The sequence below is a fragment of the Rhincodon typus genome, chromosome 19 (assembly GCF_021869965.1).
Source record: "Rhincodon typus isolate 14 chromosome 19, sRhiTyp1.1, whole genome shotgun sequence".
Taxonomy (NCBI): domain Eukaryota; kingdom Metazoa; phylum Chordata; class Chondrichthyes; order Orectolobiformes; family Rhincodontidae; genus Rhincodon; species Rhincodon typus.
Window position 1 is genome coordinate 30,186,828 of NC_063350.1, and position 25,253 is coordinate 30,212,080.

Genomic DNA, 25,253 nt, shown 5'->3' on the forward strand with positions numbered 1-25,253 from the left:
CACTTGGAGTATTGCGTACAGTTCTGGTCGCCGTATTATAGGAAGGATGTGGAAGCATTGGAAAGGGTGCAGAGGAGATTTACCAGGATGTTGCCTGGTATGGAGGGAAGGTCTTATGAGGAAAGGCTGAGGGACTTGAAGCTGTTTTCATTAGAGAGAAGGTTAAGAGGTGACTTAAGAGAGACATACAAGATGATCAGAGGATTAGATAGGGTGGACAGTGGGAGCCTTTTTCCTCGGATGGTGATGGCTAGCACGAGGGGACATTGCTTTAAATTGAGGGGTGATAGATATAGGACAGATGTCAGAGGTAGGTTCTTTACTCAGAGTAGTAAGGGCATGGAATGCCCTGCCTGCAACAGTAGTAGACTCGCCCACTTTAAGGGCATTTAAATGGTCATTGGATAAACATATGGATGATAATGGAATAGCGTAGGTTAGATGGGCTTCAGATTGGTTTCACAGGTCGGCGCAACATTGAGGGCCGAAGGGCCTGTACTGCGCTGTAATGTTCTATACTCATGTAGTATATGTGACAATAAAGGCTAATTCAATTCAAACTAATAGCTAGGACTCGAGTTCGCCACAAGGTTCTTCATAAATAATTGCTTCCTTGAAAAATTGTGCTCCGCTGTTCTCAATTCAATCATCTGGAGATAGTAAGAACTGCTGATGCTGGAGTCTGAGATAACAGCGTGGAGCTGAAGGAACACAGCAGGCCAGGCAGCAGAAGAGCAGGAAAGTTTACTTTTCGGGTCGGGACTCTTCTTCAGAAAAATCATCTACCTTGCAACGCATTACTGGAGTTCCATGCTTTTTCAGAATCTAATCATAGAATCACAGTACCCCTACATTGTGGGAGCAGGCCATTTGGCCCAATAAGTCCACATCGTCTCTCATGGTTTCATGGTTAGGTCCCATGGTTTCGTGCCCAAACAGTTAAAACTCAAAGCACTATTAGATGTTACTGCTGGAGGGAAAGTTACCACTACCGGCTTTACATCCTGATCCCTGAAACTAGACAATATTAAAGAATTGTCATTAACCTCTACTTCCTAATATTCCTAGAATCCCTGAATGCAATACAATCCCAAATATTCGGAACCCACTCAATGTTTTCCCCATCTCTTCTCTGACCCTCATTTCCCACGCTAGGTAATGCTCACCTTCCCAAATTAAGTAAGAATTGAAATAGGAAAAGATCATAGCCAATTACTAGATACTCAGCTAACTCCTTGCCTTTTTGAGCATGAACCACACTTACAAGGAGGAGAAAAGAAGCATAAAACACCTCCTTTCCTCCTTGAACTTCCCAGACCCTTGCGTTCAATTTCCTCAACTAACTGGCGTACCAAACATGGTATTTTAACTCCACATTTACAGCAACTTTCCAGTTGTCTTGTACCCATCAGTACTAGTTCCTATACAATGGGACAACACTTATGCTACAGGTGTATACTATAGTCTATTCAAATCTCCCAAACATTTTGACTTTAATGACACGCCTATTGTTGGACTGGGATGGATGAAGTCAGCAGTCACTCAACACCAGGTTAGTCCAACAGGTTTATTTGAAGTCTCAAGATTTCAGCTCGTTAGTCCTTCATCAGGCAAAATCAAATTCTGCAAATCACTAATCTAGTACAATAATCCTTGCACAGACATTCAAATACGAAGCCAAACTTGAAAAGCAAAAAAACTTTGACCAACCTGGAACATCCTGCATACAAGGGTTTGGTACAGCAACGTTAGTGGCAGCATCTGTACATATAAGCCTAGAAGAAATATTAACTTGTTATTCACTTAGAAATTAGTAAGACATGTTACATCATAACCTAACCAGCTGGTTTAATCAGACAGAGTTTGACTTGAAAACACCCATAATCAGCATGAACGATCTGATGGGGAAAAAAGTTCAGGTCATCACCAAACACCAGCAGAAACAGAGACCTCGAAGACAAAGAATTACAGTTCGAGATGTGACCCGCCTTCACAACACGTGAGCTGCCAGCTCCCGGGGAATGTTTGTCCCTCCTTCCCTAAATTCCTCAGCCGCCCTCAAACGGTGGGATTGACTGTATGCTCAGAACGATCCGGACGGCAGCAAAGTGCAGCCGCGGGCTCACGCTGCATGGCGGACCCACTCCAGGCCGAGGGGCCCTGCTCCTACACGCGCTGCCGGAACGGGGTGAAGGACAAGGAGCAATCACCCCCCTCGCCGCCAAACCGCTCCGGGGTCGGGGCCGCTGACCGTGCCCTTCGAACACCGCCTCATGGACCGCGTGAGCAAGGCTCTACAAACGGTAGGCCGCCACCGCGTGTTCGGTCACTGCCTCAGCCCATACACATTGCACGCAAACCTCACTCCGTCCCGGCACCGAAAGACCGAAAAGAGCCGTGCAGCCGCTTATATAGGCAGGCCTGTCCCACACGCATGCGTATCGTGACGAGGGTGCCGGCATCAAACGATCACGTGCAATCGGTGGACGAATAAGAAACCGCAACGAACGAAGGGGCATGCCCAGGAAGCGGGGTGAAATCAGAATTTATATCAAGGTCCTCGAGCTGACACTTTGATTTGCACAGGACAGGTACTATCAACTTGTTTGGGAATTTGCAGCATTTTCTTGTTTCTAATGGATGTGCCTTCAAACAAGGCGGAAATCTTTCAAGTGAGGGCACACCTACCACACTGTACCCATGCGCAGTGATAGAAAAGTAAAACCAAAACGCTGCTGAGGCTGGAAATCTGAAATAAGGTGTTGGAAATACTCCGCTATTCAACAGCAACTGTGAAGAACAAGGGCAAAATTCACCTTCCGGAAAATAAAGGAAATGTAAATAAATTAATAGACAAAGATTATCATTAAACGAAAAGCAAAGGGAGTGGTAATAATTAAAGTTGCGAGGCATTGGTCCAGAAGGAACGTTACTGACATACAAACAGCTCTGTCCGAAAGCAAAACCATGAAAAATAAGATCTATACTGGCAAGAAATAAACCAAAATGGAGAACAGAGTTCAGAGGCTGACGTTATTACATTAAAAATTGAATTCGAGTGACTAAATATGTTCTTCATGGAGGTTCAATGTTGACACTAATTTTTCTTCCTGTGTCCAATCTCTTCCCACCACCCTCCGTAACTTCGGTAGTTGAATAATTTCCAGTTTTCTGATCCCATCTCCTCTTCCATTAGGGACATCCAATCTCTCTACACTATTCCTAACAAAGACAGTCTGAAGGTTTTAGGAAGTTAGGTGGATTGGCCATAGTGTTCAGGGATGTGTAGGTTAGGTTAGCCACGGGAAAATGCAGGGATAGGGTATGGGGGTGGGTCTGGGTGAGATTGTCTTCGGAGAATCGGTACGGATCTGTTGGGCCGAATGGCCTATTTCCACACTTGTGGGGATTCTATGATTCCATGAACTGTAACCCACCTCAGTTAACACCACGCCTGCTGGCATGTTGAAATGGAAATTGCATTGTCCACTTCTTCCAAATAAATAAAAACCAAAAAAACTACGGATGCTGTAAATCAGGAACAAAAACAAAGTTGCTGGAAAAGCTCAGCAGGTCTGGCAGCATCTGTGAAGGAGAAAACAGAGTTAACGTTTCGGATCAGAACTCTGTTTCTGAGGAAGGGTCACCGGACCCGAAACGTTAACTCTGTTTTCTCCTTCACAGATGCTTCCAGACCTACTGAGCTTTTCCAGCAACTTTGTTTTTGTTCCTTCGAATAAATGGTGCGCTTATAGGTAACTACAAGCGTCCTCGTTATGAGATAACAAGGTGTAGAGCTGGATGAACACAGCAGGCCAAGCAGCATCATAGGAGCAGGAAGGCTGACGTTTCAGGCCTAGACCCTTCATCAGAAAATGTCCTAGTTATGCCGGTCTTTTCGCATGAACATACCTTGTTCTACACCTGCCCATTCTTTTTGTAGTGCATCAATAATTGCTCTTCTCTAAAGATGGAAAAATTAATCCATTTTGCTTCCAATTTCCAAAACTTGTCCCGCCTTCACAATAAGCCATCTCCAACACTTTTTTGATCTCAATTTTTGGGGAATAGGCTGCCTACACATAAACACAACATCACGCACGTAACGTTACCAGAGTACACAAAGGAAAACCAACTACCGCTGCAGAAGAGGATCAGAAGTGAGACGCCACCTCTTATATAATGTCAGAGGAAAGAGTTGGGCTTTCACCTCCAGATCTTTGTTTATTTGAGACTGCATAGTGGCTGGGCTATCGCCTCTACCTCCCTAAATCCATCCACATTTCTTTCAATGCAAAGGTGCGCGTTTATTGTATCGCCAATCATCTGTTGACCATTTTTTAAACAGTTCCTCTGCATTGAGGGCAAACTTTATAAAGTGAGGGCACCATAAAGTTATTTGCTTGAATAGATCGGAGGCAGACCAAGGATACTGAAAGTTCCAATTTTCTCTTCTGGATAATTTGTCCAAAGTTTGAATGTATGATCAAGTAGTAGCCTCTTCTTTATTTGCTGTTTGTAACGATGCTTTGGATTTAAGGTAGCAGTTTTCAATTGTGGTTTCAACTACAGATACTGAAAATTCTCAGCAACCAGGAAGAAAAATCAAAACGTACTGTTTCAGAGAGTTTACTCTTAATAAAGGACTGGTAACATAAAGCCAGGAAGAAAAAGAAATGGGGTTATTTAAATATTGGATGTTTTAAAGAGGATCGTAATCGACAGCTTATGGACTTGTAGCTTTAGATAAAAGCGGATGATTTAACAAGTGAGTCAAACAACTCCGGTTATCGTAGTTAACCCATGCCTGTAGGTCTCTCCTTTGCCAGTCAATAAGCGAGCACGCTCTGCCCTTGGACACAAAAACAGAAATCGCTGAAGAAATTCAGTATGTCTCAACTTCTGTAGAGAGAAAGCAGAGGTGACAGGGTTCTGAGAAAGGGTCAGTGGAAACATTAATCGGCAGAAAGACATATCAAGAACTGCAGCTGCTGGAGTCAGAGATGACCTTGAATGGAGGTGAGGGGGAGATGTACGGACAGATGTCGCACTTACTGCAGTTGCACGGAAAAGGTGTCGGGTGTGGAGCGGACGAGGGAGTTACGGATAGAGCGTTTGTTTCAAATTCCAGAATCCGGAATTCTTCGTCTTGTTTCGCCATTTGAAGAGATCGACCTCGTTGACAGACACTCCAAGCAGGGAAATACTAAAATGCTTCGCAAAACTGGGATAATTTAAAAAGGCAATTTGGTGTTTTGGTAAAACGTTTCAAATGCTTATTGGCTCAGTAACCCATCACTACGGCTGGAGGTAGGGGAATATCAGGATCCAAATCAGCCGACAGTACGGAGACCATCTCAATTGACAGGCTGACTATTCAATACTTGCTATGATGGGCTGTTTCTTTTCTTGCCCAGTTTGTGGGCTTCGAGTTCCTGCCTCATGCGTAGAATCTTTGATATGAATGAGAAGCAGGCCATTCAGTCCCTCAAAAACGCTTGTCATTCAAAGGCTAATCTAATTACTCCACGTTCCCGCCTATGAAATAATTACCAATTTCTACCTTTTAAAAAAAACATTTAAAGCCTCTTCCTCCATCACCTTAAGCGGTCCAAACATGACCCGTTAAAACATCTACCCCAATTCACCCTTTCCACATGCAGCTTGACGAAAGAATTGATAAAAAGCAGAAATGTCTACCATCACAATTTGTAACTTCATAGCCTGGAACATTCCTCAGCTTTTAAACCCAGGGATTCAACTTGGTTCAATTGCACGTGTAGAAGATAATCCCAGTAGTAAACGTGAAAGCAGGTGCTACTTAACATAGTTATACTTTGCAAAGGCAGAAGCTTTGAATGTCTATCTATTCTTTATGACAAAATAGTCTGGATTTAATTGATTAAAAGAAAAGATGAGGTCAAAACTGAATCATTGGAAACCAGGAATAAGGGCATTTGTTAACTGAAACATCTTGTGTGCCTTTTTAAGAAGTTTTTGGGCTCGACAAGAACAAGAGAGGAAATGTTGAAATCACAGTTTTGCCTCATTGTCCTGATTTGGACAATGATCACAGGGTCAGTGTTTTTGAGTTTCACAACTTGCATCAGTAGTTCAATACTGTCCACACCAAAACCTTCTGAGAGAAACTGACAAATGGGCAATAAATGTAGCCTGCATTACATTCTCCAAACTTGAAAAATATTTTTAAAAATGTTGGCCAGAGATATTTGTAGCATTTAAATACTAAACAGGAGAGACTCAATGCAAACATTCACTGAAATAATTACATGCCATTCATGAAGGGCCATTGCAAACTTTGGTGATTATAAACAGTTTCTTTATATATTTAGATTTCATAAACAAAAGCATCTTTCAAGAAAAAATGATTTTCGTGCAGATTTTCAGTTTCCCAAAATGTGGGAGGAATTTGTTTTAAAAAATTACAAAATCTTTATGGAAACAAACTTCATTTTTATGCCATGCATTTTTGAATACCAGTGAAGATTATCAAGGCATTTCAACAGGAATGTTTGCAAACCTCATCTCTCTGCAACTTTAGTCAAAGAATAAGCAGATTGAACAGAAATGGACCGCAAGATATGGCAAAACATCAATGTTCTAACTGCAATATTCAGGTAGAAAGTTGAGTTTATACTTAGAAGTAAAATAGGAAACCCAAGCAACAGAAACCCAAATAGCCTAGAAGCAACAGTCTTTAAGGGTTAGAATATTGAGAAAATTCAATAGCAGCATGACCCATTACTTACAGCACAGCAGAGTACTGTGGACAGTTACCATCAGAATTCACAAAGAGACAAGGAATTCTTGGTTGTTGATTAACTTTTGGAAATTAAATCAATACACCATTACTCTCCTTTCCAATCTAAGTCAATTCAAAATCAAGGTTAATGCCAGGAATTCAACAGGCAGCTATTTAAGATCTAATTTAAAGAACACAGTCAATGAATGCTGACAAGATTCATATTTAAGTAAATAATTTCAGTGTTTAAAACTAGACAGAAACAGATTAAATAACTTGCTCTGAAACTGAGGTAATCCTACTGTTTTCCTCTTATTGCCAAGTTACACAGGTGTATTATCATGAATATCCAATAACTAAGCAGAAGCCATCCCAGTTCAAAATCTAACTAATTAATTCTGCTACATTTAAGATGAATCCACAAATAAGACAGAAAAGCATGAATCAGCATCATTAACAAGTATTAGAAAGCTGCAGGTTTGTGTTGTAAAATGGTAGTTCATTAGGCTCCTTAAAACCAGATAAATGTCTAATAAGCATACACGAGAAAGTTTTAGGGAGTAATATTACTTCCTAAATCAGTTAATGTTGTCATTCAGAAGGGTTTCACAACTATCATAAGATAGCTCTTGAACCATTTGTCCTAACTCTCAAACTCAAGCCAAGAATTTTTTTTTTTTTTTTTTTTTTTTTAAATAAAAACCAGATACGTATCAATGGCCTTAAAGCAGTTGTTTGTCGCAGAAATGCATCGGCTTGTATACTGGCATCTATCGAACAGTCAGTCTTGAAAGTATTTACATTTATTTACTTTTTGTTAAAGATAGCAATCATCCAATAAATGCTGTTCACTGGGAATACAAAGATGAATCTTTTACTACATAAAATCTCGAACAACATTTTATCTGCAGCAGAGATGCTATCCTTTGGTTGAGATATTAAACCTCTCTATTTTCATGAAAATACATCCACTGGTAATATGTTGTGATTTCTGAGACTTTGATGTGCATGGATGTCTTCTATAGTTGGCTGCAACACCACTATTTCAAAAGCAATTGTATATGAAGAACTGGAAGTATTTAAGGAACATGATAAATGCAAGTCTATCAGAAATAGCAATATTTTTGCTCCAATTGTTTTGAAACATTGCTCATAACTTCAGAAGTGTTCACTATGATGAAATTCAAATCTTACAATCCATACAAAGTTCTGCTGGCTGACCGATATAAAACCAAATTACTGCAGGTGCTGGAAATTTGAAATAAAAAGTGCTGTAGAAACTCAGCAGGTTTGGCAGTATCTGTAGAGAGAGAGAAACAAGCATGTCTCTTCATCATGAACTCTTTTCTCTCCATGGATCCCACCAGACCTCAGTTTGCACAGCATTGTTTGCATTTCCAATGGTAGTGACACTTGATTCGGTGTTAAAGTTCAAGATCATCAAATAAAAGAGGTGGAGTAGTGGTGATAATGTTACTGGACTAGTAATCAAGAACCCCAGGCTAATATGCTGCAGGAACATGACTTCCATGGTGGGATTCGATAATGAAATTTGGATTCAATAAAAATCTGGCCCTGTAGCCAATGCCAATCATTTAAAAAAAAAGCTATCCAGCTTATTAATGTCATTAATTCAGGAAGGAAATCTAGCTTCCTTACCTGGTCTGGCCTAAAAATATGACTCCAGACCCATGGGAATGTGGTTGATCTTAACTGCCCTCTGGATAATTAGTAATGGGCAGTATAGGCTGTCCTAGCCAGTGATGCCCACATCACATGAATAAAAAAAAAAACTACACTGATGAGGGTTTCGATCAGCTTTGTATTGTTTTATGTCTATTTAGTCTTAAAGTAACATAACTATATATCCATAATAACAAATTTCCTTTCATACAATTTGCAGATGCGAATTGCTCATACTATCAGATCTGTTCTTGAAAATAGAATGGACTTTGCATCTCAGGAAAAAGTCAAATTAATGAGAAGTGAACACAACTACAAGAAGTTCCAGAATAAAATATGTTAAACAAGCTCCAATTCAAAGTTCAATAGCACCACCCTATTGGCAGGGAAGGAATTCCAAATGCACTAAATGCAATTTTCAGAAAGTCTGTTATTCCATTCCCAGCCAAATTGTTATTAGTTTCATAAAAACACTTCATAGGATCATACAGTTACTTGGAACCTTTAAACAATTTCAATCAAGATTGGTCAGCGCTTAAGTTAACTCCATTTGGTGTCAAACTCTGGAATGCTTTACTCTTCATACCGATATTTGAATTAAAACAGTTTTAAACAATTTAGTTTTTAGTCAAAAAGAATTTTTAATATTGTAAAGCTCCATAGTTTGTACTTGAGTAATTTTTCAGAGCTTCAAATCTGAGCCATTTTAAAAGTCGATCTACTGTAGATACCCAAAGCCATCCAAGTAAAACTCTGGAGTACAGTGTTCTCGTTCAGACTGATGCTGGTTGGTTTAAAAAAATCCTTTAAAAGGTTAGCTGTTCTACCACACACAATGGAGAAAAGGTTGTGCAGCATGACTTAAAGGAGTTAAATGCTTGATATAGTCAAAAGGGTTTGAGTTAATCCGCTGGCTTGTTTCCAGCAATTTTACAAGCTTCTTCCTTCTATGTTATTAAAGAAGGGAATTGTGATCCAGAAAATATGTACTGGAGTAGTTTAGCTGCCTGAAAGTTAGATACCCAAAAATGTATTCCAAGACAAATTAGAACCACCAAGATCTTTTCTACAAAACACAATCTTTTCAAAATTGTTGAGGCAGTTGAGAAAATCAATGTTAACAATTTAACGGTGGCCGGCAACTCCTTTAACTCAGCTTCACACTGATAATGTGTTATGCCAAAAAAAGCCACCAGTACTTGTGCACAAACACCAATTTTTACTTCTCCATTCCATAGGTACAGTACATGGGAAGGAAAAAAAAAGTCCAAAAGTAAAGTAACAAAGTTTTGACTGAGTTGGCAAGGGATTCGTGCTTTACTTGGACAATAAGCAAAATGTTTACTGTACACACTTTGTGTACATCACATGGAACATTACATCAAAGCATTAATAAAGTACAACACAACATCTTACATTTTACCCTACACCAAGATTTACAGTAATCTGCAATTTCTGGTATAAGCTAGGTAACAGATCATATCCAACAATGTAATTCTTGTACACTGTTGAAAATTACTTTAATATAAACAAAGTTTAATATAAAAACAAAAAGCAAAGTCCTTCAGAATTACCAAATTAAAAAAATTAGATTAAAAATACAAACTTAACCTATAAGACCAAACATTCTACTTGATACCATCTTTCAAGGGTGAACAAGGAGGCAGTCTTTATAACTTATTCAAACTGAATTTAATTTAGAGTTTCAACTTGCTTCTGTTGGATATATAATTACGAAAATGCAGGCACACTACTTTTTAAACTAGCACCAAGTTTTGATAAACCAAGACGGTTTGTGTGGTTAACGGCCAATTCAAACAGGTACCAAATCATGAACTACATACATTGGATATGACCCTGATTTTGTTAAGCAATTTTTCAATCATCATGTAATGTACTATTGGAGAGTCATCAACAGAAATTCTAACTTTTTGCTGCTGGATATTGGTGTTAACAGGGTTCCAATGAAACATTAGGAACAAATTTCCTTCATCAAAAAAAATGAATTAATGTTGAAATGCATTACTATTTTAAAAAGTTAAGCAACTTAATGATTTAGATACTACAGCAAGATTCAAACTGTAGTTCTCTAAAACATAAGTTACATGTCACAGAACAGGAAGCATCCGATTTTCTCTGGTGCTTGGCGCTTTGGGTCAATAAAAGGCTTTCAGTCAGTGACCTCCAGTGTTTGTCCTAAAGTGTTTGAGTTAGCCGGTTTGATATGAGAATCGCCATCAATCTCTTGTTTCACACATCTGTAAGAAAGAATCAGTTGGTTTGAAATTTAGTAATTCTACAAAACAAGAATGTTTCTGTTAGCCACAAAAACATGCAGAACTTAAACAAATACAGTAAGTTATGGATTATACAAAGCTGCAAATGCTTATGATTATAATTTATGTTCATATAATGATCATAAGACAATCCAAAATCTCAGCACAGGTGATCATTTAGCCCAATATACACAAACCAAAAAGGCAGATGAAATGTTGGCCTTTACATCAAAGTGTTGAAATTCAGAAATAGGGAGATGCTGCTTCAAGTCACATCTGGAAAATTAATGTTCAGTTATTTACAATGGTAGGACAAGAAGCGGTCGAGCAAGGCAATTGTTCAATTAAAAATAAACTTTTTCACGTTTCTATATAGACCAGGAGCAGGAATATTCCTCTAGACCCGATAGAAAGCTTCATCTTCTCCTACATTGGTCTTCCCACCACCTCTCAAACCAGATTCTATCCTGGACCATAACCTCTGTGTTAGAGAACGTTCCTTTTGGTCTGGCAATTTACTGATTTAAACAGCTGGACAACCACTTTCTGCCAATTGCTAAGATGTTTGGTTGAATGTTCAGCAATTGGAAGCTTATAAAGACCCAAATGTTTTTCTGCATTCCTGCCCTTGGGAGTTGACACAACTAAAAGCATTTTTTCCAGGCCCAGAATTACCTGTTTATTATCAATTGCTTCTTACGTAATAGTATGTCATTTTCAATTCCAAAAAGGTACAATTTTTAAGTTTCCAAAGAACATCACATTCACGATCAAGCATCGATTCCCTCTGTTATTATTTGATTTCTACCCCACATGAAGTCTTTTTTGTTTCTCCAGAACAATAAAGCATTCCTTCTTGTTTTAGTTCAATCCCTAATTGCCTATTTATGCTCCTGGTTATTATAGGATTTTACAGTACAGGAGGTGGCCATTCGACCCATCATGTCTGTACCTGTTCCTAAAAGAGCTACCCAGTCTCCAGCCTATAGCCATAGCACTCTAAATATCACTTTTAAATATATATTCAGGTCTCTTTTGAAACCTGCCTCCGCCGTTCTCCCTGACAGCAGATTCCAAATCTTTACAAGGTTGAGTAAAGACTTTTCTCATCGCAATTCTAGCTCTCTTGCTGACAAGTTTGAAATTGTGACCCCCAGTTACTGATATACCAACTATGCCACATTCATATCTTTGATTTGACTGCATCAGCTAATACTTACACAGCAATTGGTCCATTTCCTGTTCTTGGTATTTCTACATTTTGTTGGTCCAGCTCAGACAACAGTTTTAAGATATTAAGTGCAGCCTGAAAAAGAAACAGGGACATGTACGATCTTAAAAATATTACATTTTTCATGTAATGATCTTAGGAAAAAAGTATGGCTATTAATAAAGAACTTGTAATTTAGCTGAAATTTCAGTGTACCAGAGGAATAAGCATGAGGTTATTACTCAAGGTTTGAAAAGCATAAAATATCCTTACCATATCATGACAGGATTCAACATCTTTTCCAATTCCATGACTAATCAGAGGAGGTTGGGATGAACAGTTAATCAGCGACACATACTCATTTTTATTATTTTTTGGAAAATCTTTATATTCAACCTGAAAATGGATAACATAACATGGCATGACATCACTAACACAAATTGATGGACAGGCACATTCAAACTGTCAAAGGCTTGTGCCAAAACAAAATACTAGTACTGTATATGATTGCATTGCTTCAAATTTGATTTCTACACATTGTCTTAGTCATTAAAAAAATACTGAATCATTGTGAAAAAATCTGAACACTTTGAAGTTAGATATTAGAAGTATTAGAAAGGGCTATCTACAATAATACGTAAAATAAATGCAGTTTGATATTTTCCTGAGCCACTGGTTTTCAAATAGCTACAAACAGAATAGAGTCAAATCACGTCAGATGACGTGGAACCTGGTGTTGAGAATGAAAAATTGCTTCCGACGGCCATTAAATTAACTGTACTAGACAAGATTTGAGACACCTTGATTGACATTCTCCATCTCAGTCAATTCAAGGGAGAGGTCACAGCCAAGACCAGTCTTGGCTCAGATTCAATGTCTGCATGTTAACAAGGTTATTTGGACTGCATACCAGACAATTATTGTAACTTGTGAAAATTGTACAAGTCAGCATCTTTAAGATGTGAATTGAAACAAAAGGAACAAGGATAAGGAGTAGGTTATTCAACCTGTAGAGCTTGCCTTGCCATTCAACACAATCATGGCTGACTGAACATTTCTACTGATGATAGGCTATCGAGTCTGTACTTCCTGGTTTTCTCTCACTCCCTTCTTAAATAGCGGGGTGACATTTACTTCTCGAAGATTGAAAAGGTATCATTTCAGAATTTACTGAATTTTGGAAGATAATCACCAAGGCATCAACTCCCTCTATAGCCAACTCCTTCAACACTCTAGGATGTAGAGCGTTAGGTGATTTATTAATTTCCAGTACAAATCTTCCTACTAATGCTAATCTTGCTTCAATTCCTCATTCTCCTTAACCACTTGCATCTTCAACTCTGGGAGATTGCTAGTATCTTCCTCAGGTGAAAACAGAGGCAAAGTAATAATCTAAATTGAAGAAACTCTGCAGGTTTGGCAGCATTTGTGGAGAGAAAACAGCTAACACTCCCAAGTCCAGCGACCCTTCATCTGAACCTTCACAATACTGGATTTAAAACCGCATGGCTCCTCAACATAGGAATAGTTCATCCTCTAGAAAGTCACCAGAAATTTGTCCTCCACAGCTAATGTCCAATTGGTTTACCTAGTCTATATGCAGACTGAAGTCACCCTTAATGTGTTGCCTGTGGTACAAGCTTTCCTCATTTCCTTATTAATAACATGTCCCACGTTAACACTACTATTTAGTGGCCTGTATATAATTCGAAAGTGTGCTGCCCTTAGTTCCGCTCAAACAGATTTCACACTGTTCTTCCAATTAGAGATCCTCCCTTACTGATATACTGATCCCATCCCTCATCAGTGCAATTCCATCTTATGTCCTTCCTAAATGAAAAGCTTTGATTATTCAGTCCTTAGTTCTGGTTACCATGTAGCCATGTTTCTGTAATAGCAATTAGTTGTCTACTTTGTTGTGAATGCTGCGTATATTCATTGAGAGCGTCCTTAACTCTGTCTTTCTGACACAGTTCCGCATTTGAAGCGTACTCTATGCTCAACTTAGATTCTCCTGTCTTCCAGTCTCCCTAGCATCTTTCCAACTTCATTTCCTTCCAATTTGGATTTCCCCGCAGGATGCCAGGCCACCAACAAGCTAGTGTAAACCCACCCCACCACCACGAGCAGAAATCTCTGCAAGATCAGTCCCAGTCCCTTTGAGGTAAAATCCGTTCAGCATGTACAGGTCCCACCTGCTCCAGAATTGGTTCCTCAGAAATCTGATGCCCCACCCCACATCAGTAGTAGTACAGATGAAACATGTACACTTTATTTTTGTTACACATTTATTATGGCCTTATTTCTAATGCTTGAATTTTTCGAGTAAGTCTCAATACATTCCAACACTGCTTGCAAGGTTAGCCTGGCTTCAAGTTATACTTAACAATTACCAGCAAGCCCAACACAAATAAGGAATTTTACAGATTCACTGTGTTTTTGAGCTACATTCAATACTATTCAAAAGATTAAATGCATCAGTACTAAATAAATTTGTAATATAGCAAAAGAAACAAGCTAACATTACAGTACAGAAAGCAATGCCTTGATATATGCACTGCCCATCTCAAGACCAAAAACGAAAGTGCTTTTAAAAGCTATTTCAGCTAAACTCATCAGTGATAACCCCTCGACTATTCAGAAAAGAGATTTATCATACCTGTAATGCTTGAACAGTAGCCAAAAAGTCCAATTGTTCTGAAGGTCTGGTAAGGGTGCTTTGTGGCTTGCGAGCTGCAGGATTATTTTTCAAAATAGTTTCTGCAGTTAAAGACGTCCCACTATATAGGAGCTCTCTTGCTATCATTGCAGTGAAAGTGGCCATAGCTGGATTTGCTGCAGGCCTGTTGAAATCTTTGGTATGATGCCCTTGATTGACTCCAACAGCCTGTGCTACCTCAGGAACCATTGGAAGGATTCCAGCAGGCAGTTGCTGGTGGCTGGGATAAGGCATTCGGAATTCATCTTCCAAGCGCATGCTGCCATCTTTAACTGAAAAACAGTACAATTTAGAACTGTTTTTAAACACGATTACTTCAATGACAGCACAAAAGCAGAGTTTGTTATGGAATGCTCAGATATACATACACTCCTTTTCTTTGGAATCTTGGACATTTGAGTGTTGACAATGCAAGTTTGCCTGTTGACCATACTGACACAATTGAATCATCATCACAAGTATTCATAATATTCTTTTCAGAAGCTTTACTTCCCCAACAAGAAAGTTTTGAGCAGTTAAGCATTACCTGATGTAAATCTCTCCACATTTGAACTCTCTCTGCAAAGGTATAGAATCCTTTGAGTCTCATGCAAAATTTAGCCATAGTTTCCCTTAAAATGACTAGTTAAGAGATTTTTCAAAGCAAAGTTGTAATTTCTCTATCATAATTAATTATAAAAACAAAATTGCTCATATTGTAGCAACTTGAAATCACCTCAAGTGGTAGATTTTACATTGGAACAAAATTGGCAATTCCTCACTTCAGTAAGATTCAATGTCAGATTCAGTGTTTAGGAGTCACATTAAAGCAAGAATTCAGCCAATGTAACAACACAGAAAGAGGCCATCCACCTCAACGGGGACTATCAATTCCATATCTTATTCTTACACTTCCCTTATCTTAGGGATTCATTCTAAACACTTTTTCATTTTGCCTCTAGTTCTCAAGAACTTACCTTAATTCTATCCTTTTGTTATGGATGTCTACCAATGACAATTTCTCTATATTTTGCTCAACCAAAAAAAACTTTTCAGGATTTTAAAGACTTCTACAAACTCTCCCCTCAACCTACCCTGATCTAACAGGAACACAGATCTCTATGCATAGATGAACTTCAGATTCCATTTCTCATCTGCTCCAAGTTAATAACATTCTTCCTTGAGTAAATCTTAATTTATTTTTACCCTAATTTCTCTACTACGTTCTCATTTGCTGTGACATTAGCAGTATCCTGTTGTCCAATTTAAGAGAGTGACACAAAGAACTAACTGAGGACATTGGACATGTCCTGCTTCCACAAGAGGACTAGTTCTTAATTTGCCCCACTCTTTTACAATTTCTAGTTTTATAAATCACTTTCAGGATCCTTTTTATGTCAACTCACTAATCTATCCTCAGAGTTTTAGACTCAGTCCTTCTCTGGAATATCCATATTCTGCTCAGGTTGCCACTGAATTTATACAGATGAAATTCATCACAGATTTTTTGCGCTTCATTTTAATCCCGTTGGGCTAGATTTTGGAGTTAAATGTCAACAAAAAGGTATTGCTAACCATTCATTACATGTTAAACTTTGCAGGCTTTTGAACTGGAGCTTATTATTAGGCAGCCAAAACAGCACAGAATTCTCCTGAGGGGAACTGGAACTTGTATGACCAAGTCAGGTAACAGTGTCTCTCCTTAACCAGATTGCAGAATCCTTAGAGAAAGAAAGATGATAGGGACTTTTTTTTTGGCGGGGGGGGGGGGGGGGGGTGGGGGGGGGGGGGGAAAAGAGATAAAAGAGAAAAAAAAAATTCATTTTACAGTTTTAAGCATTATCGGAATTTCAGAAAGACAAAAAAAAAAGAAGTTACTTTTCAGTCCAGAAAGATTGTTTGGCAGTAATTAGGACATACACCACCACTAAAAACTTAAATTTGAATGGATCAACACAATTTTGATTGTGTTCTTTTTTGATAAGCATTCTCAAAATTTACATGCACTTCAGTGACATGTTTTGACCAACGCACCATCATAGCAAAGTTCCTGGAGAAGCAGGCCAACTAAAATAGAAATCATTTGATTTTAGCATTTAAATTTTCACGCACAGATACTGGAAGTTGCTATCTATTTACTTCTTATTGGAGGTGGCGGAGATATTTTCTTATCAACCTTTTCGGAATTGTTATTACACACCTGTGGAGCAGGTGGGACTTGCACCCAGGCCTCCTGGCTCAGAGGTAGGCAGCACACAACAACCCTTATGGAAGTGACTGATGCTTTTGCTGTTATTACTGTCACTATAATTAAGGCATACTAAGGATGCTCTTGGAATTTCTTACCATTCTCCTTTGTGGGAAAAATGTTAAATTTGTACCTGTCCATTCCCTAGAAGGAATCCTTTTGTTCCCTTATCTTGCATATCTTATTGATTCTGATCTAGGTGAGCCAGATTGTTTAGAGACTCACTGAAATTAGACACTCTCCTGTATTTTTATATTTGGCCAGTTCGCAGCATTACAAAGTGCACAAAACCCAATACTGTGATCACTGTTCCTCAAGTATTTCTCCACTTGCCCTACTTCAGGTGCAGTGCCTGTTTATATGCAACATACCTGTTGCTGTATCTTCTATGGAGGAACCAGGCTCGAAAAACGTCACTTTACGCCCTTTCACAGGTTCTTTCACAGTTGGCTTAAAAGAAAATTAAAATTCTTTCAGAATCTACGTTGGAACTTAAAAGCAAACCAACTTCAATTGGACTGATGAAAAAAAAATTACCTTTTCTTCAGTTTTCAAAGCTGGTTTAGGTGGCTGAGGCTGAGGAACTTTGAAACCTAAAAGTTCCAGCATCTTCTCAGCTGCATTTCGCTTGGCAACTTTCTTATTTGGGCCCATTCCCTCTCCTACTTGACCACCAACTTTAACCTATACAAAGCAATACAGTTTAGGTTATTTGGAATTGTATACTTCAGAATCTGTAGATAATCAGATAAATTATGTAACAGTTCTCACCCGCATAACAAACTCTCTGAGGCGAGGAAGGCCTCGTTCTACCATTAATGTATATTCAGGCTCCTTTTCTTTTTTTGCTTGCTGAATTTGAGCTAGACGGCTGATGGGATTCATTCCTTGCCCATACTCTGGACTTGTCTGTAGCTTAAAAATAAAAAAAGATGCAAGCTCAGCATTTCAGCACTATTCAAATTAAATCACCGGGTGAGATGAAGAATAAAGTTTAATTTTTGCAGCCAAATTTGAAAAGCCAGATTCTGTTTTAGTTTAGGTACAGAGTGACCCAATGTTTAAAAAAATTAAAAAAAAAATTAGTGCTGAATCTTGCAGATTTCCTTAACACCAAAAGTGGCTTTGATTTCCTTAAAATACCTTTTATTCCCCATTTTCCTCATGGCCAAAAGGGCCTTTTTCCAGAACTCTGCCAATAATCACTTTACTATTGGATGCTAGAAGCTGAGAAAGTGTTGTCTGGAATACAGGATTCAAGAATTTTTGTCCCTATAGGAAACTGGAAAACTTCCCTGTTAGCTTACAGAATTGAGAGTTCATCATGCACATCAGATGCTGTGCTGTCTTCCAAATATCTATGAAGGAATAATCAAGCATTTACAAGAATGCCTTTTGTTCCCAATCAATAAACTTAACTCAATTTAATAAACTAGATTAATGATAACAATAGTCCAAGACTGGCCATTTGTTAAACAAGTAAAAATGTGTACCAACAGTCTAAAACTCAGAAGATACCAATGTAGACAAGATATTCATGAAGAAATTATAAAGATAAAGTTTGATGCACTAGCAGGTTAGTGTGTTATCCATGCTGAATACAAATCCAACTCAGGAAAAAAAAAAGTGTTCTTTTTAGGGCTACAGAATCATTGAGTTTAAGCTGCCTCAAACATTATATAGAGATGGGTGAGAATCCATTTCACAAACTGGTTTCTGTACTGTAAAATTTTTAGAAATCTTGAGGAAGGCTCACATGGACAAAAGAAACCTACATTTGGGCAAAGTACATTGCTGTACCTGGCATGCATGCAATTTATGCTAAAAGTAGACGATCCCAGCATGATGATTAATTAAAAAGATATTTCAATTTTTTTGCCCAAAGAGGAATAAAAAGAAATTATTCAAAGAAAAATTGGATTAAGCTCTGAATACAGACTTGCATCTAAACTTTTAATGTGGAAACAGAAGTTACTATCTAGGTATTTGAGAAGTGGAGATAGTGGACATAACCAGGCTGTTCAATTTGGGCAGTGAACAGAAAATTAGAAAACAATCACATACTCAATAAACTTGCAAGACTGAAAAAAAATCCTACAGACAGATTTCAAATGCAATCACTGCGTGCTGATCATTTCTTCAGAGAAGAGAATAGCTACAAAATTAGCAATGTGATAGGAAGCTGAGACGAGGATAAGCAGAACAAGTATTTCACACAACAAAAGCTGTTCATCATAGACTGTTGATGTCACAGTAACAATTTTGTCAAACAATGGCCAGGCTAGAATGTGGTGGTGCAATCAGATTTGCCTAAATCTTCGGGTGAAATCTTGACATAACTCCTCTAGATTAGATTAACTAGAGTGCAACAGTCTAATGGAAGGAGCATGAAATATACCAGATACTTAAAAAGTTTCAGATTACATTACCTTGACGACTGACCAGACGTAGAAAATTGATAAGGTGATTTATTTAAACCTGACACTTAAAATCCTCAGGCTTAATATTCCACGCACATAGTACCTTACACAAATCCCAGCAGTGACAGAGTCATAGAAATGTACAGCACAGAAACAGACCCTTCGGTCTAACTCGCCCATGCCGACCAGATATCCTAAATAAATCTGGTCCCATTTGCCAGCATTTGGCTTATACCCCTCTAAACACTTCCTATTCATATGCTTGTCTAGATGTCTTTGAAATGTTGTAATTGTACCAGCCTCCAGCAGTTCATTCCATACATGTACCACCATTTGTGTGAAAAAGTTGCCCTTTAGGGCCCTTTTACATCTTTGCCCTCTTACCTTAAACGTATGCCCTCTAGTTTTGGACTCTCCCACCTTGGGGGAGAAAAAAAGACCTTGGGTATTTACTCTATCCATGCCCCTCATGATTTTATAACCCTCTACAAGGTCATCCCTCGGCCTCTGACACTCCAGGAAAAATAGCCCAGCCTATTCAGCCTCTCCCTATATCTCAAACACTCCAACCCTGGCATCCTTGGAAATCTTTTCTGAACCCTTTCAAATTTCACAACATCCTTCCTTCAGTTGGGAGACCAGAATTGTATGCAGTATTCCAGTAGTGGCCTAACTAATGTCCTATACAGCTGCAACATGACCTCCCAACTCCTATACTCAATGCACTGACCAATAAAGGAAAGCACACCAAATGCCTTCTTCACTCATCTATCTGCGAGTCCACTTTCAAGGAACTATGAACCTGCACTCCAAGGTCTCTTTGTTCAGCAACACTCCCCAGGACCTTACGATTAAGTGTACAAGTCCTGCCCTGATTTGCATTTCCAAAATGCAGCACCTGACATTTATCTAAATTAAACTCCATCTGCCACTCCTTGGCCCATTGGCCCATCTGATCAAGATCCCATTGTACTTGGGTTGTGTGTCCTCCACACCTCCAATCTGCAAACTTACTAACCATACCTCCTATGTTCACATTCAAATCATTTATATAAAATGAAGAAAAGCAGCGGACCCAGCACTGATCGTTGTGGCACACTACTGGTCACCACACAAGAATCTGGATTACCAACTAAAGGTCAAACATCAGCTCAATTTTATTCTCAAATGTTAGAAAGACAGTTATGTGGTTCCACAAGGGACCAATTAACAACAGCCAGGCACAAGAAATCAAACCAATATTCCTTTCCATTATCCAAGATCATGATCGTTTGTTTGTAGTTAACCAGCTCAGCACCTCCAAATCAAAAAGGAAGTTTTGCTCATCTTCATGCCTCAAAGTCAGGGGCTTCATTTTAGCACTGGCATGTTGGTAAATTGTCATGCGCGATAGGTTTTGCTGGATCACATGTTTAAAAAACATTGCTTACTTATCATGAAACAGGAGGTCTCTGACATTTCCTGTCCACAAATTGAATTCTCAGACTATACCTCTGCAAAATACATAGCACAACATGACATGCTATCAGTTTTCTTTCATACGGGCAGAGTCCACGCATCACCACCAGCACAGATCAAGCCTACAGATGTGGATATGACATTAAATTTCACCTTGCCATAGTTTTATAACGTTTCCTAGTATGCTGCCAGCAATCACCATTGAGCTGTTTCTCAGCCATGATGGGAGTAATGGAGGAAGGGAAGAGAAAATTGTTTGATATGATGCACTATGAACATAGCTTACATTGGTTTGGGAAAAATGCAGTGCAAGATTAAAAAAAGTCATCAATCCCTGGAGTTTACCCATTCTAAAATCTGTACATTTGTAGATGCACTGATAAAACCTCTTGCCAATCTTCACCATTGCATGCATGGTGTTTAATTTTCAATGTCAGCTTTCTCACATCAAACCTTACACAACTATTAAAAATTGCTTCAAGCTATGTGTAAAACCACATTAACAGATGGATTTAAGTTAGGTTTTCAATTTACAATAAAGCAGCAGATACAACTTCAAAGTAAATGAAATACATTGTATTGAGTACAAGAGTTGGCAGGTCATGTTACAGTTGTATTGGACTTTGGTTCGGCCACATTTGGAATACTGTGTACAGTTCTGATCGCCACATTACCAAAATGTGGATGCTTTGGAGAGGGTGCAGAGAAGGTTCACCAGGATGTTGCCTGGTATGGAGGGCGCTAGCTACGAAGAGAGGTTGAGTACATTAGGATTATTTACATTAGAAAGACGGAGGTTGAGGGGGGACCTGATTGAGGTCTACAAAATCATGAGAGGTATAGACAGGGTGGGTAGCAAGAAGCTTTTTCCCCCCCCGGAGTGGGGGACTCAATTACTAGGGGTCACGATTTCAAGGTGAGGGGGGAAAAGTTTAAGGGAGATATGCGTGGAAAGTTCTTTACGCAGAGGCTGGTGGGTGCCTGGAACACATTGCCAGCGGAGGTGGTAGAGGTGGGCACGATAGCGTCATTTAAGATGTATCTAGACAGACACATGAAATGGGCAGGGAGCAGAGGGATACAGATCCTGGGAAAATAGGTGACAGGTTTAGATAGAGGATCTGGATCGGCGCAGGCTTGGAGGGCTGGAGGGCTGAAGGGCCTGTTCCTGTGCTGTAATTTTCTTTGTTCTTTGTTCTAACCCCACTTTTCCCATAGACCCGTTATTTCTATGGTGCAATTTTCTTTAACATGTTGCTGCACAGGAATGCAATGATCACGTTATAGCAGAACCAACCATACTGAAATCACCAAAGTACTTTTAAAGACCTCATCATAAACACTAATCCCATATATCTCGATTGCCATATCCTTGAGGATGAATAAGAGCATTCAAAACTTTGGTATTTTACATGACCATGAAACTAGCTCCTAATCAAATGTCCATTCCATCACCTTGGCTACCTACATTGCACTACACTACATTTGTGTCTCTCTCAATCAGATGCTTTGGAAATCTTATCAATACCTTAAATTATTCTAACTTCTATAATTTCAATTCTCTCTTGGCTGACCTTCTATCTTCCATCCTCTTTAAAATTCAACTCATCCAAAAAAACTGTGCTGCCCTAGTTCTAAATTGCACTGCCCCATTCATTTATCTGTCCTAGCTTCTGCTGATTTAACATATTACCAGATTAGGAATCAGAGTTTTTAATTCTCAACCTAGCATTCAAATTTCTCCACAGCCCCTCTCCAATACTAACCTCCTCCATTCTATCCCTGGAGGGTTCTACTGCTTTCCAATTCAAGTCTCTTGTACCTGTCCAATTTTAAAATGGCTCCAACCATTAGCATCCATACCGTTAATGCTTCGTTGCCAAGTTCTAGAATTGCCTCCTTTAGGCTCTCTGCTCTCAAACTCTCCTCCGTTAAGAGACTCCTTCATACCTACTTGTTTTACTTACCTCCACTTTAGGGAAATGCAGTTATGGAGATAGGATAGAAAAGTGAAGTTGATGTGCAAGTTCAGCTATAATCTTACTGAATGGCAGAGGGTGATTCCACATCAAATTTTTGTTTGATGACACTTCTGTGAAATGCTTTATGCTTCACAATGTTAAAAGGTTCTATATAAATGTAAGAATCAGACTAGTCCCAGAAACAAAAGCTGAATAATGGGCCATCACTTCTAATACATTTAGCTTCTGATAGCTAATAACCATTTATAATTAGACTTTTGGAAATCCCTTTCCTAAACTTTTGATGGCAATGAAAAAAATTTTCATAGTTTCTTTTGGATAACTATGCAATGAGAAAATACAACAGACAGTTCCATCCTAAAAACCAGTTTAAGCCTTGAAAAAAATTCTTGTATTTCACCAGCACCTCATACAAAATGGTCTTACTGGAATGTAGATTCACAAGATTAAAGCTGAACTTGTCTCAACTTTACTCTTCCTGTCTTATATCCATAAAATATAGATCCCCAAAGAAAATATACAGGCACTGTATGGCAGCACCTCAAGCAAAAAAAATGAATCAAAAAGATTACTTTGATGACAGACATTGTTGATATTGAAACTGCAGGAAATTTAATGTTTGTTGAGACTTCTTTCTAATAATGAACCATCCCTCCAATGCTGCACAGAAACCTCAGCGTGGCATACAACTTCAAAACTATGGTGGAGCATAACCATTTCCCACTTACAAGAGTCACCAAATTAATGGAATCTTGAAAAAGTATAGCTGAAAATCAGGTCCAGCAATAGCTATGAAATGAACCTCCATTTGGCACAAGATCTCTTCACACCCAGTTCCCCCCAACCCCGCAAATAATGTTCTTTTATAGAGATAAAAGGTCTACACACCTTCACTATTGATTTGGTTTTCTTTTTTATGCGTGGTTTCACTTTTTCTACTGTTGGAAGCTGTGGAAGTTTTTTCAGTTCCTCTAAAACAGCTATTGCAGCAGCTTTCTTCGAAATTTTCTTGCTCTTCCCCTCTCCCTCAGCTGAAAATTCTCCAACCATTACTTTAGTAACAAAGCTTTTCATATGTGGTGGGCCACTTTCTTTTATTACCTGTGAATCCAAAATATTAAACACTTAAAACCTGCAAATTCAAATTCACTAGCAGAATACAGTTCACACTAAACATAGTTATTTGTAATGTTTAATTTATTCACAAGGATGGCTTATCAATTTCAAAAACTTTTCAGCAGCAATCAACCATGAAAATCCCCCATCTTCCATCTAATTTAAAAAGGTTTTCTTCAAGGGAGCACTGTGACAATAAGTGGATTAGCTGTGGGGATACGGCTATATTATGTATTATTCAGCTTAATAGTAACAAACATGCAGTTGCGCAGTCATCAAGAACTTGTGTATGAACACTAATTATTTGCATACTAGCAACATAAGAGGGAGAGCGAAGACTCAACACAATATGGTCAAACGACAGCCTACATTTTTTCACCCAGCTGATGAGAAATAAGGGAGCAATTCATTGGCTCATTCGTACTCATTCATTTTTGTCAAAAATCAATAGAAAGCTCAAATCCCCATTTTTCAGCATCCATAAAAGAGCAAGAGGATGGCAGACAGCCTATGCTCATAACTAACAACATTGTTCAATATGGTCATGTTATTTTTTTTTAAAAAAAGAAGGGCACAGGGTTGCTTACATAACCTATACTGAAAAATGACTGAATTTCAGTGGAGAATCACAAGTACAACCCAGAAGCCATTATTCAGCATCACTGCAGCTATTCTCATCTTTACTTATCCAGTGTATTTACATTTTGGAAACCAACATGATACATGCATTCGTGAATTAAATTTCTTTTGTGTTATGTTAACCACCTTCAGAAAACATTTCTTGGAACTACCCCGATCAAAAGTATTTGTACAACCCATGATGCTAAAATGGAAGTCAGTGACATGCATTCAATGCTTCTTAAAGGCAGGTCACTTTCATACTAGGTGGCGTAAAAATGAATGATGCACAACAATACAAGAACCTTACCTCTGCAGGTGATGAGTTACAGAATCATGCAAGACAGAGATTTAGAAAGTAGAGGTAGAGGTATAGAAAAGTCAAAAATGTAACTGTGAACATTTAAACAAAGTTGGAGGATTGCCAGTCAGATTAGACCTTGTACATTTATTAAAACAAAGTGTTCATAACATTTGAGAGAAATGTCAGCATAATGACACATAACAGATTCAAACTGACAAGCAATGCAAATTCAATATATTGCTGCTTCAGCTTCTTGAAAAAAAATGACAAGTATCAAAGGTACCAAAACATATCCCAACTAAATCCACTTGAAGAGAAATTAAAAACTAAAAGGTTAATATTTTGACTGCACTTAATGGGTATAAAAGGGAATGACAACATAGGCCACAATTTTGCATTCTCTGAATCAATGAATTCTTTGTTTGGTTTCAAAAATGTCATTCAGGTAGAATCATCAAATCAGCGTAGCTGCCAATG

General features: G+C 38.5%; 1 protein-coding gene and 1 non-coding gene across 7 annotated transcripts in view; both read right to left on the minus strand.

Annotated features, from left to right (window-relative positions):
• Positions 1-1,842: 1,842 nt before the first annotated feature.
• LOC125485535 lies at positions 1,843-1,938 on the minus strand. The gene has a single exon (XR_007264247.1). It is a non-coding gene; the product is annotated as a small nucleolar SNORD12/SNORD106 (small nucleolar RNA).
• Positions 1,939-9,067: 7,129 nt separating this feature from the next.
• stau1 (staufen double-stranded RNA binding protein 1) overlaps positions 9,068-25,253 on the minus strand; it is a 39,744-nt gene continuing 23,558 nt past the window's right edge. For 2 of the 6 annotated variants that reach the window (XM_048608084.1, XM_020527748.2), the window contains exons 8-15: positions 23,627-23,839; positions 17,650-17,787; positions 17,416-17,562; positions 17,250-17,328; positions 14,592-14,923; positions 12,206-12,328; positions 11,943-12,028; positions 9,068-10,704 (exon numbers count right to left, since the gene is read on the minus strand). In XM_048608084.1, the coding sequence (XP_048464041.1) occupies positions 10,617-10,704; positions 11,943-12,028; positions 12,206-12,328; positions 14,592-14,923; positions 17,250-17,328; positions 17,416-17,562; positions 17,650-17,787; positions 23,627-23,839 (1,206 nt within the window). In that variant the 3' untranslated portion in view covers positions 9,068-10,616. Of the gene's footprint in view, positions 10,705-11,942; positions 12,029-12,205; positions 12,329-14,591; positions 14,924-17,249; positions 17,329-17,415; positions 17,563-17,649; positions 17,794-23,626; positions 23,840-25,253 lie in introns of all 6 variants that reach the window. The other 4 variants (XM_020527749.2, XM_020527747.2, XM_048608085.1 and 1 more) reach the window with 2 other exon arrangements.